This window comes from Mus musculus, chromosome 11 (genome assembly GCF_000001635.26).
Source record: "Mus musculus strain C57BL/6J chromosome 11, GRCm38.p6 C57BL/6J".
NCBI classification, from domain to species: domain Eukaryota; kingdom Metazoa; phylum Chordata; class Mammalia; order Rodentia; family Muridae; genus Mus; species Mus musculus.
The window spans coordinates 42,409,753-42,421,814 of record NC_000077.6 but is presented as its reverse complement, the minus strand read 5'-3'; the positions used below and the strand labels follow the sequence as shown (position 1 = coordinate 42,421,814).

At 41.7% G+C, this 12,062-nt stretch overlaps 1 protein-coding gene and 1 long non-coding RNA gene across 8 annotated transcripts in view; one reads left to right on the top strand and one right to left on the bottom strand.

Moving 5' to 3' along the window:
- The window catches only part of Gabrb2 (gamma-aminobutyric acid (GABA) A receptor, subunit beta 2), a 213,077-nt gene extending 210,777 nt beyond the window's left edge, over nucleotides 1–2,300 (bottom strand). The window contains exons 1-3 of one of the 6 annotated variants that reach the window (XM_030245560.1): nucleotides 1,781–2,300; nucleotides 389–614; nucleotides 172–263 (exon numbers count right to left, since the gene is read on the bottom strand). In XM_030245560.1, coding sequence (XP_030101420.1) covers nucleotides 172–263; nucleotides 389–465 — 169 coding nt within the window. In that variant the 5' untranslated portion in view covers nucleotides 466–614; nucleotides 1,781–2,300. Of the gene's footprint in view, nucleotides 1–171; nucleotides 264–388; nucleotides 1,042–1,286; nucleotides 1,376–1,780 lie in introns of those variants that run through there. The other 5 variants (NM_008070.5, NM_001362646.2, NM_001362649.2 and 2 more) reach the window with 5 other exon arrangements.
- Nucleotides 600–10,316, top strand: Gm34591. Of its 2 annotated transcripts, none has more exons than XR_388590.4 (3): nucleotides 600–779; nucleotides 7,087–7,222; nucleotides 10,220–10,316. It is a non-coding gene; the product is annotated as a predicted gene, 34591 (long non-coding RNA). The 2 variants fall into 2 exon arrangements; XR_879803.1 differs by lacking the exon at nucleotides 600–779 and adding an exon at nucleotides 5,118–5,139.
- The last annotated feature ends 1,746 nt before the right edge of the window (nucleotides 10,317–12,062 follow it).

Genomic DNA, 12,062 nt, shown 5'->3' with positions numbered 1-12,062 from the left:
GACAGAAACTGGCTTAAGTTTGGATCTGTTTCTCAGCAAGGTAAAATAGGAAAACATTCTATACATCACATGCGCCCACAACTAAGGAGAGGAAAGAGAGTGCACACAAAGCCCAAAAGACAGCTTGGGCTGGAGCTGGGCTGTTTCTTATTTGCAAGGCAATCCCATTACCTCCAAAATCTGGTCTCAGACGAATGTCATAGCCTTTCAACAGTCTGTCCACCGTCTCTTTAACCAGCGACATATTACTAGGGTCATTGACACTAAAGAAAAAAATGACAATAACCAGGAATGAATAAAGAAGACAGCACGGCATCTTCAACAGCCCTGCTCACAGAGAGGTATGCAGACAGAGCCCTGACAAGTGAGAAAGGAAAGGGACACTTACCTCTGAGCACAGACAGCGGCGATTATTAAGGGAAATGACCAAATCCCAAAGTAGCCCCTTTTCCGGACTCTCCACATCCCTTTAGGTTCTGGTGGGATTGAGGGATTCACTGAAGAGAGGAGATCCAACTTAGTCTGCCCAGTGCAGTAATTCTAATGTGGAGCGCATGCGCACGGCGTACCAAAACATCAAAGGGGCAGCGGCGGCTGCCGGGGACCGAGATTTCCTTGTTTAAAAAAATTAAAGGGGAAAAAGGAAAAGAAGCATATATATGTGTAATATGTACATGTTTGAATAATATTAAACTACTACCCCAGAAATGCATCCAGAGTAAAATCTTCGTTGGTTTTTTTTCTTTCTTTCTTTAAGACAAAAGCAACCAGAGCGTCTGGTAAGTTTCTGTTCTAGGAGGTAGTTGCACCTCACGACGTGGTGGGATTTTAGAGAGAGGGAGAGAGAGAGAGAGAGAGAGAGTGTGTGTGTGTGTCCCCTTAAATATTAAAAAGAAAAATAGGAGTAGGGTGTAGGGAGGAAGATTGGTTCCTGAAACCCTTCTCCTCCCGGTCTAAGCCAGTTGAAAGGGGCAAGGAGTTGAACTTTATTTCCTTAAGAATAGCAATCCCCTGCCTGGGACAAGCGGAGGAGGTGGGGGTGGGGTGGGAGCGCTAGGGGTGGGGAGGGGAGCAGTGGGAACCAGAGTCCGAGGAGGAGAAAAAAAACCAATGGGAGGAGTGCTGAGCAAACGTTGGATTTTGAGCGAGGGGGGGTGGGGGTGGGGAGTGGACTGTGAATATGAAAGAATCGGAATGGCTTTGAGAAGAAAGGGGAAGGATACAGGAATCCAAAGATGCTCGTTTTTCCTGGGAGTCAAGGGGCGAGCTTTTTCTTCACTACTCACGAGTGATTTCTTTCTCTTCCTCCTGCTCCCCCTTTGCCCCCTGTTCCCTGGGAAGAAAACCTCGGGGTCCTGGTTTCTGGCGCTGTGACGCTCCTGACCCGCTAGTCCAGCTATTTATAGCAGGAGGGGGAGGGGGCGAGGGGAGCAGTCAGGCAAAGGCTTCTCTGGGTTTGGGTCTGACTCTGCACTAGGAAATTATAAGTGGTCAGGATGAGGTGTGTGTGTGTGACTGAAGAACAAAAGAAGTGGGGGCGTGAGGGACAGAGGGTGACAGGCGTTCCAGCACAGGTGCGGGGCCAAAAGGCATCCAGTGCGAGGGCGGGTTGCGGGGTGGGATGCGCTCCTCTGGCCCCCCACGCCTCGCGGACGCACGCGCACCGCGCGCGCGCGCGCGCGCACACACACACACACACACACACACACACACACACACACACACACAGACACACACGAGACACGTGCATTCACAGTCCTTGCCACCCACCACTCCTTACCTCACCAGCAGGAGCTCGCCGCCCACTACTGTGGCCCAACGGAGCTGCACCACTGCCGCTCTGCTCTGGACAGTTGAAGCTGCACCTCTGCGTCCAAACCCAGTGGTTCACAGAAGACAGGCACAATGAAGGAACCCCGAGACCGTTTGAGCCACCAAATCACCTATCTACACACCACAATTTTCCCTCATCCCTTTCCTAGCCCAAGGGGACCCAAGGCTGCCCCCTTCCCTCCAGCTCCAGGCTCAACACGGACACCAGATCCAGACTCATTTCATAGGAAAAATCATTTCCTCTGCTTGGGGCTCGCTGGAGGAGGGGAGGAGTTGCGGGGGGGGGGGGGGGAAGAGGATGCCGAGAGCACCGGGACTGGGATGCCCTAGAGTCGTGTTCCTCGTTTTATCCTGAAGACAGGGAGGGAGTACAGCAGGTGCATCAACTACCCTGGCACTCTTTGATGAAGAGGTAGAAAGGCAGAACTCAACACTGGGTCCTGGACCCCAGTATCCAACCTAAATCTACTACTGAGCCTTGTCATTTACCGAGAGTCCCTACCATGTGCAGAAAGCCGCGCTTAAAGCAATATTAGCTCAAAGTTGACTCCTTAGTGACCCCATTTTACGGGTTTAGAAACTAGCACATCGATCGGAGGAACATGTCCAAGGTCATTTCTGTGGAGAAGGGTGGAAAGTGAGTTGTGCTTATAAAGCAGTGTTTCTAACCCTTAGACTAGACTACCTCAACTCTTAAAGTTCAGAACCTCACACTCTGCTAGCTCTCTGCTGCCACGCGGGGGACCTCCAAGCGCCCACTGCGCCTGTGGGATGGGAAAGCTCACAGATTACAACAGACTGGTGGTCCAGCAGGTCTCTCTGGTGAGAGCAGAGACCAGATCCCCAGGGATCGCAGCTAGCTTGGTGCTACAAGATTCCAACTGAAGGCTTTTTAGTCTCCACTGTGACCACGTTCAGCTTCCCCTTTTGACCCACATAGTACAAGACACCCCTACCCCCACTTCCATCCCCTTGCGCGCATCTCAGGAAATTAAGAGTTATTATTCTGGGGCAGTTTAGAGAGGTGACTCCAAGGGAACTGTGGAGAAGGGATGGTTGCCAGCAGGAATCTGATAGTTTCCCTAGGGCAGAAGACAAACCAAAGGGAAATAATCTGGGGAAGTTTCTAGGTTAAAGACAGGTAAAACATAGCACCATAAACACAGAGCAGATGCATCACTGCAGGACTATCTGCAAGGCTGGAGGCTTACATGAGAATGCGCGCGCACACACACGCACACAAACACACACACACACGCACACGCACACACACACACACGCACACGCGCACACACACACACACACACACACACACACACACACACACACACTCACGCACGCGCACGCACGCACACGCGCACACACGCACACACACGCACACACTGGTGTGGGGCAGAGGCACCTTTTGCTGACTTCCTTTTCTTTGCTCTTACAGTAATAGTAACATTCAAGACCAATGTAATGAAAAGAGAAAAATATGTTTCAATAACCAAAAGATTCCCAAAGTAGTTAGCCAATAATTTGATCAAGTCTTAGAAAATTCCTTTATCTCCAAAAAAACATCTCCAAATACAGACTTCTTTCTATTAATTAATCCTCTTATCCATCCATCACGTTCAGGAAGGTTTTCTAGTTTGGGCTGAAAGTATGAAATTCAGGAAACAAAATAAATCACAAAATTCTCTCACATCCATCCAAAATAATAATAGTAATGCATTAAATGATTAAATAAGTGCATATTGAAAATCTATTAAGAATGGGTCTTCTCAGACACCTAGAAATAGCTGCAAGACACTGATGCTTCTAAACTGTGGTCTCCTTTATTTATCTAAGTCTAGATAAATGTTAATACCGTTTTCTCCATTGGGTTAATGCTGAATGATGTAATCACTTGAGTAGCATTTGTCATGTGATTAGCACATATTAGCAGTCTTTAATGAATGGATACAAAAGCAAACAATGTGGAGTGGCAGTCATCTTTAAAGACTGGAAGAACACAGATCGGATGCAATTATTATAAATTTGCCTGAGGAGAATAAAAGAGCAGCCATTTGGAGAAAATCAAAAGAGCCTTTTGAAGGATGAGAAAACAGAATGTCAGAAGAGGGAAGGAGACCATTTGCCTCTATGTGGTAGCTCCCGGGGACATCTCTTATCCTTGACTCCAGGGACTAATATTAAAAATACACTTATTCTAGTTATAAGACGTAAGATGGGCATGCCTAAAATAGATCGTACTCCTGAGACTCTCGGGAAGATCTGCTGGTATAGCTACTTAAGAAAATACAAAACTGGAAAAGGAAAAAAAAAATCTCCTTAATCTGAAGTTATATGGACCCATGGAGAGCTTGGTTTTATAGTCATCTCTGAGTCTCTAGTATGTAGATGTGAAGTAGCAACAACCATCCACTGTCTATCACTCTTCTCTTTGTGTACTATTTATTCATCATTATGGATAAATGTTATTTGATCAGCAATGACCACAATCATCTGAAGACAGATATGCCCCTCACCCTCTTGGAATGTATATTCTAATATGGCAAATGATGATCATAGAAATAATTGCAAGCTGAACACATGAAAATGAAATGGTCTCTAATGTTTAATGCTTACTCACTCTGAGGCTGTAGGTAAAACTTGTAACTGAAGAAACGATTCACATCATGAAATTTGAAAGGTAAGCTATCCTTGGGCTGGAACTAAACAAAAACTGCCTTTCCTGTTGGTTAATTCCAACAGTACATAGAGGTGTCATACAGGCAGCCATGAACCGTAGGAGCTCCAATGCCAACTAATCAGGCAAGAGGAGCTAGCTTGTACAATAGCTGCACAACTGTTATGGACTGACCAAAAACCCTGAGAGCATATTTGAGGCCCACTCTACAGGAGAGGACACATGCATGACTGCTACTTTCAACTTGTTTAAAAACCATTCATGGGGTATAATAGACCTCGAGGGACCTCATCACTGCAGTTTGCCTACATGATATGGCAGTGTAGATGATTATGTTCAGATACATATAGACAAATGTATCTCTCTCACCCTAATAGGCAGAAGCTTCTCTTTGCAGTGAATAACAGTGAACTTGAAGACTCACGGCTGCTCAAGCATGCTCCACTATGTTCATAGCAGCCTTATTTATAATAGCCAGAAGCTCGAAAGAACCCAGATGTCCCTCAACAGAAGAATGGATACAGAAAATGTGGTACATTTACACAATGGAGTACTACTCAGCTATTAATAACAACGGATTTATGAAATTCTCGGGCAAATGGATGTATCTGGAGGATATCATCCTTAGTGAGGTAACCCAATCACAAAAGAAGTCATTAGATATGCACTCACTGATATGTGGATATTAGCCCAGAAACATAGAACACCCAAGATACAATTTACAAAACACAAGAAAATCAAGAAGAGGGAAGACCAATGGGGGGATATTCCATTCCTCCTTAGAATAGGGAACAAAATACCCATGAAAGGAGTTACAGAGACAAAGTTTGGAACTAAGATGAAAGGATAGACTATCCAGAGACTACCCCACCTGGAGATCCATCCCATAATCAGCCACCAAACCCAGACACTATTGCATATGCCAGAAAGATTTTGCTGAAGGGACCCTGTTAAAGCTGTCTCATATGAGGCTATGCCAGTGCCTGGCAAATACAGAAGTGGATGCTCACAATCATCTATAAGATGGAACAAGGGGCCCCCAATGCAGAAGCTAAAGAAAGCACCCAAGGAGCTGAAGGGGTCTGCAACCCTATAGGTGGAACAACAATATGAACTAACCGGTATCCCCAGAGCTCGTGTCTCTAGCTGCATATGTAGCAGAAGATGGCCTAGTCGGCCATCACTGGAAAGAGAGGCCCATTGGACTTGCAAACTTTATATGCCCCAGTACAGGGGAATGCCAGGGCCAAGAAGCAGGAATGGGTGGGTAGGGGAGTGGGGGGAGAGTATGGGGGACTTTTGGGATAGCATTTGAAATGTATATAAAGAAAATATCTAATAAAAAAAAAGATTGTTAGACTAAATGATGCTTGAGTGCTCAGCTCTTAACAGGACACTTTTAATACTACAGGAAGAGGCAATTAAGGCAATGCATGATCCAGAAGATAGGAAGAGAGCAAAATGCTATCTTTAGGCCAGGACACAGCCATTGCAATCATAAGCTCACAGAAACCTCAGCTGCACTGAGTTGGAGCAAGACTGGACATGTCAGTGGGTGATTCTGAATCTAGTCAGGCCTTATGAGACATGGTCCTACTCTGCTGAACTACTGACAATGGATGGATTATTGAGCAGGGAAAGTTAGCTCCCTCAGAGTGTACCAAAGAGTGAGTTTAATAAACTCCAGTGAGTAACAATGAACCTGCAACCACAGCGGTGATCCTGGTTAAAACTCAGTGGGTCGCAAAACAAAACAGTAAGGCATGAGGCATGAACAGGACCTGTAACAGGGAGCAGTATGCTAGAAGAGGAGGAGACATAAGAAAGGGATGGAGGTAGAGGGAATGATGTTCTACATAGAAATGAAACAGGGAAAGAGCAAATGTAAGTAACACTAAGAAAGATAGTCTATCCTGATGCAGAGTTGAAGAAAGAATAGCAGAACTAGAGGGTGAGAACAGGAGTGGCCACTGAAGACACAACGGAAATATGGCTCTGTTTGGAAGCAGAAGTGTGGCTGATGGATCTTAACCACACTGGAGAATGACAGGTGTGGCTGAAAGGGATCTGTCAGAATTGAGGGGCGAACGCAGATGAGAGATGATGTTGCTCTGAGTTAAGACAGAGATGATAGAAACAAACATGTCACTCTCATCCTAAAGACAAACTGCCAAACCTTTCTGACAGGTGTGATCTGGAGAATGGGGGATGGAAGGATTTGGCGGTGATTCCTATATGTCTGGTCTGACCTACAGGGTGGTAGGGATAGTCAAGTAATGCTGGTCATGATATATTCAGTTTGGTCATGTTTCAGTACATCTTACAAGCAGAGGTTCCATGTGTATTTGGCTCTCTGCACTCTAATGCTTAGAAATGGGTGTTCAGAGCTAGGCTGGGGCCAGAGCATTACCCACTTCTTGGCACCATATACTTTCCCGTCTTTCTTTTTTTTTTATTTTTGTATAATTGCTATGCAGTTATAGTCATATTTTATCTATTTTACTTTTATATTTATGAATCAAAGCAAGACATTGTAAAATGTAGGTTTTTTTCTTTGATTTGTTGGTGCTCTCTTCTAGAACCAACTAGTATTCCTCCAAGGCTGAAGACGATGTGATTGCAAAAGGTCATTGGAGCTTGAGCCTAGTCCAGGAAGAATGACCAGAGCAGAAAACCGGGATGTTCTAGAAGTTACTCTTTATGGCCTGATACTGGGTAATCATCCTGATGACTTGGGAAGAAAGTTTCATGACAGTGATTGCTTGTTTTGCTAAGCCATTGAAACATTTGAATTTATAATCATGCTTGTAGAATGAATAATGGCTCTCAGTTTTGAATACTGATCCATATTTCAAAATAATGTCCAGAAAATTAACAATATTGAAAAGCAGAAACAGTTCCCAATAACATGTAGAAATAAAGTGTAGTGTGTGATATGTACACACACACACACACACACACACACACACACACACACACACACATACAGATATTATGTTAGTTTCAGGGCATTCCACAGCACAAACTTGGACCTCTTAATAAAGTGTTATCAGGTATATGGCTGCCTGGACAACTATGACATTAAAATAGGAACCAACTAAAACACACACACGCAAACATACACACCTAACAAAAAGCTCTTTTCCAGTCTGGAAAAATGACACTGTAAAATTATGAAGACCTGAGTTCAAATTCCCAAAGCCCATGGAGAGCTGGGTGCAGTCGTGTGTATTTGAAATCCTGATGCTTCTCTGGGGAAATCTGAGGTGGAAATAGAAGAAGCCGATGGACTAGATTGCCTGGCATACACAGCAGCAAAAGAACAAAGGGTGTGTCTCAAGTGGGTGAAAGGTCAGTACCAGACCTCTGCCTGTCCTCTCACTTCTACGTGTGTGCCCTGGAATAGGTACATGTCTTCATTAAATAAAATATAATGATGGGTTTACTCATGAACACATGTACATAAACACACTATATTCACACACTGGAAAATCATTCCATGTATCCTACATATAAATGAATTTGTATTTTGTTTGCCAATAGGTCTGACTAAATGAGTTCATGAAGTATGGTTCAAAACTATATTAGTTAAACAATACCTCTGGTTTGTTTTTCTGGCTAACCTTACCTTTCTGAGACCTAAATAGAAAATTCTCTGGAAATAGCATGAAGTATGAATTAAGCTTACGAATTAATAAGAAGTTATTTATTCTAAAGAAAAATATGTGAATTCCATGCTCACTCTGTCCTGAATATCCTTCAACATTGAACTTTGGTTTGGGTAAACTATATGGACACAGTAAACTATAAATCACTTTAAAGTGTTTAACTAAGAAGATATTCACCAAAATAATACAATAACTCATTGTGTCAAAAATTATTCCAAATGCTTTATGTAGGGGAATCTAGTCACTGCCAACAACATGCCCATATGATGTAACTTCTTTCTCAGACTAGAAGAAAAGGACATGTCAGTGTATTTTTTCTCCAATAACTAGTTAATTTATTCACTTTACAGCAGGAACACAACCCCCTCCCTCCTCTCCTCCCAGTCCCACCCTTCCACCCCCTCAGAGGGCGAGCTTAGTCGTGATGTCAGTATCATTATGGTTACAGTTTGTGAAAAAATATTCAAGGGCTAAGGCCCTTCCTGAAAAAGAAAACTCCTGTCTTCTCAAGCTCTCAACTCTTCTCATCGACTAAGTTAATATAACTGAAATAAAATCTCAACTCCAACAGAGGGCCTATGCATTTTACAAATCAAATGACCAGTAGGCACTCTTGAGGCCTGAGTTATGAGACATATTTTCAAGTAGGACACCTTTAAGCACCACCTCAGATTAATCGATCTTCAAGAATACAGAAAGCAAAGTGCACCTCAAAGTAGGAAATGAAATTAGCAGCGATGCTTCAAATGGAGGCAAATTGTTCAATGAGGAAATTACCTAGAGTCTGACACCACAGGGATGCTAATTACATTCACATAAGTCTCCGCAGTAATAAAACACTACATCCCACAAGCTAGAGATGGATGGAACAGGAAGGAAGTGTTCTCTTTTTCTCCACTGTTTCTCCAAACCTGACTGGGGAGAATAGAGAAGTATAAGTCCCTTATTACTGTGCATATGCAAACTGACAGACATGGCACCGTGACAGAATCATGGAGTAACTTTTTACATTCTCTCTTACATCTCTAGCCAAGGAGAGATGTCTAAAAACAGATGATCTGATCTGATCTGCTTAAGTTGAATTTCTCTGGAACATTGGTCACACTTTCTTGTGGCAGTTCTAGTGTTCTCTCCTTTTTTTCAGGATGTTTATCTACCTGGCTATGAATGCTAATGACTCTAAAGTTTTTAAATTTTTTGAAAGCCTACCAAATGTCAGAATTCTGGAAAATGTGTATATATTTCAAAAGTTAAAGCTGAAATCAGACTGCCAGAACTAAGATTGGAAGTGCATATTTATATTCAAGCAATTAGGAGAAAAGTTGTATCTGAAAAATAAAAACAAAACAAAACAAATTCAGATAAAGCTAACCAAATTAAAATAAAAAGAAATCCCTGAAGCTTCGCATGATGGTGCACAGCTGTAATCTTAACATGTGCGAGGCAGAGACATGATCTCTATGAATTGTCTATGTAACATGTTTCAATCTATACAGGACTATATGCTGAAAAACTGTCTCAAAACAATCCATATGGTGCTAAAATTAGTGACTAGCTAAATGCTTATAATATCTAATACTATGCCTTCGATTGTCCAGTTCTAGTTAATATAGAAAAATATATCTAATATACTTTATAGTATATGTGAAGAAACCCACAAATATAGAACTTAAAGGATTTATACTTGGAGATGTGTTGGAATACAGCTTAGTAGTAATGTGCTTATTAAACAGAACACAAGACTATTGGTTTGAAGTCCAGCATTGGAAAATCAAAAGTCCCAGGATTTCTATTTTCAGAGAGACTGCATCTGTTCCCCCCTTTGTATGTTTACAGCCAAGTATGTTCATGACTCAAGTGCTTTATCAGTGTAACTCTTTTGTTAAACATATTGTGCTTCTCTCCTCATTTTGTTCGTCACCAAGACCAGTGAACCGTTCTACCTTATATCAGGTGTTCACAACAGTTTTCACTGCTAGGTAAACTAGAAATGATTCTCCACTAATGCATTACAAGTTCTTGCTTATTGTCTTGCTTTCTCTAGGACGACCACCAACAATTCATTACTTGCTAAGCTTTCCCAAACACATGTCGGGGGTCACTCAGTGCTGTTGTTTTTTGCAAGTGATAAAAACAAAAATCCAAATATCTAAGGTAAGACAATATTACTATTAAATGCTATTTAAAACTTTAAGATATACTCCGTACCTTGATTTTTTTTTTAATTTTTCAATTCCTCTTTGTGAAAGTTGGCTCTATTTGTAGCTAGGGTCTCTTCTACCAATGAACATCAGCTGTTCAAAGTCAACAGAGCTGAAAAGATTAACAGGTTTTCTATTCCCAAAGTTGAGATACTATATAGGGGTGTATGTGCATGGGTGTACGAAGTGTACACATGTATAAGAGCAGAGTGCCTGTGGAGGCTGAAAGTAGACCTTGTTATTTTCTCCACCTACTTTCCATCCTATAACTATAAAATTTTCATCACAATTGTTACGTGTTTGAGACAGGCCATTTTTCTTAACTTAGTGATTAGCATTTCAACTGCAGTGGCTGTTTGGTGAGCATTCAGGTTTTTAAACACTTTGCTCTCTCAGGTCATGGTGTTATAGAAATGGAACACCAAGTCTGGTTGTTAAATGGGTGATTGAAATCCAAACTCAGGTCATTAGGTTTGGCAGTATTCACTTTACCTACTGAACCATCATCACAGATAGAAAATAAAAATTCAAATGTATAAATTCTATAAAAATATTTTTGTTGTATAACCACTTATATGAAACACACCACATATAACTATGGACTTTTCTTTAACAATAAAATTATTCCTTCATGGCAGACATGATGGCCCATGCCTTTAATCCATCATTTGGAAGAAAGAGGCAGGCAGATCTCTGTGAGATTGAAGTCACCCTGGCCTATATGGTAAGTCTCAAGACAATCAAAGGTATACATAAGATACTATCTTAAAATAAAAAAAAACCAACCAAATAATACTTCATGTATATTATTTGCAATCGGGATAAGGTCACTGACGATGCTAATGATCCTTTCCTGACATGATTTTTTCTACTAGATCTATATTACATTTAATTCTTTCTCAACAGTGTGAGGTGGGTTTTAGCAATGCCTCTAATTCACAATACTGGGCAGGTGTTGCAGTTCTGTGATTACACAAAACCTTATAGCCAAAAGCAATGGCAACAGTTGAAGGGTACAGGAGTGATTTCTTTCTTTAACTGGAAGATCAGGAATAAGTTGTGTCCTTCCCTGCTATCTTCCATTTGTTTAAGCAGGATCATAGAAGCTTCAAGAAGGCATGCTTGTTCTTAATTCCTGAGAGGATGGATGTAAGTTTAGGTTCAGGTAAACAATTAAGAGCGGCGAGTCAAAGCCATTCTCCTGAATTGTGCTGTGTTGGGGTAGAGAGCTCAAGTCATTGCTTTTTCTTTCTTAATGACTAAATTAGATTAAACAGAAATCCCAACAGCTAATTTGTTAGTGTATATATCTTTAAATAAAATTATTTTGATGAGGGTTCTGCTATGTGATTAACTGTTGGAACTAATGATGTGTTTTCATTTACCAGGAACAAGGAATACTTTGGGGGAATCCTATAAATTTCATCACAAACTTTATTCAGAATGTGAAGGGGTTTACCAGATGGTTTTGGACATTCCAAGCTTAGGTATTCAAATTGCATCATCCTACAAACTGGGAAAACTGTCTCAACTTTCAGTTCTGATTATGTCACCAAGGAAGTTTCAGTAGATGATCAGATGTCATAGAGATTTCTCTAAGAATTACTTGCCCATCTTGACTGAGGGTTTTAACTGTTCACATGTAGTGCAATGGGTTTATCATCTCAGTTATATTTATACCATTGT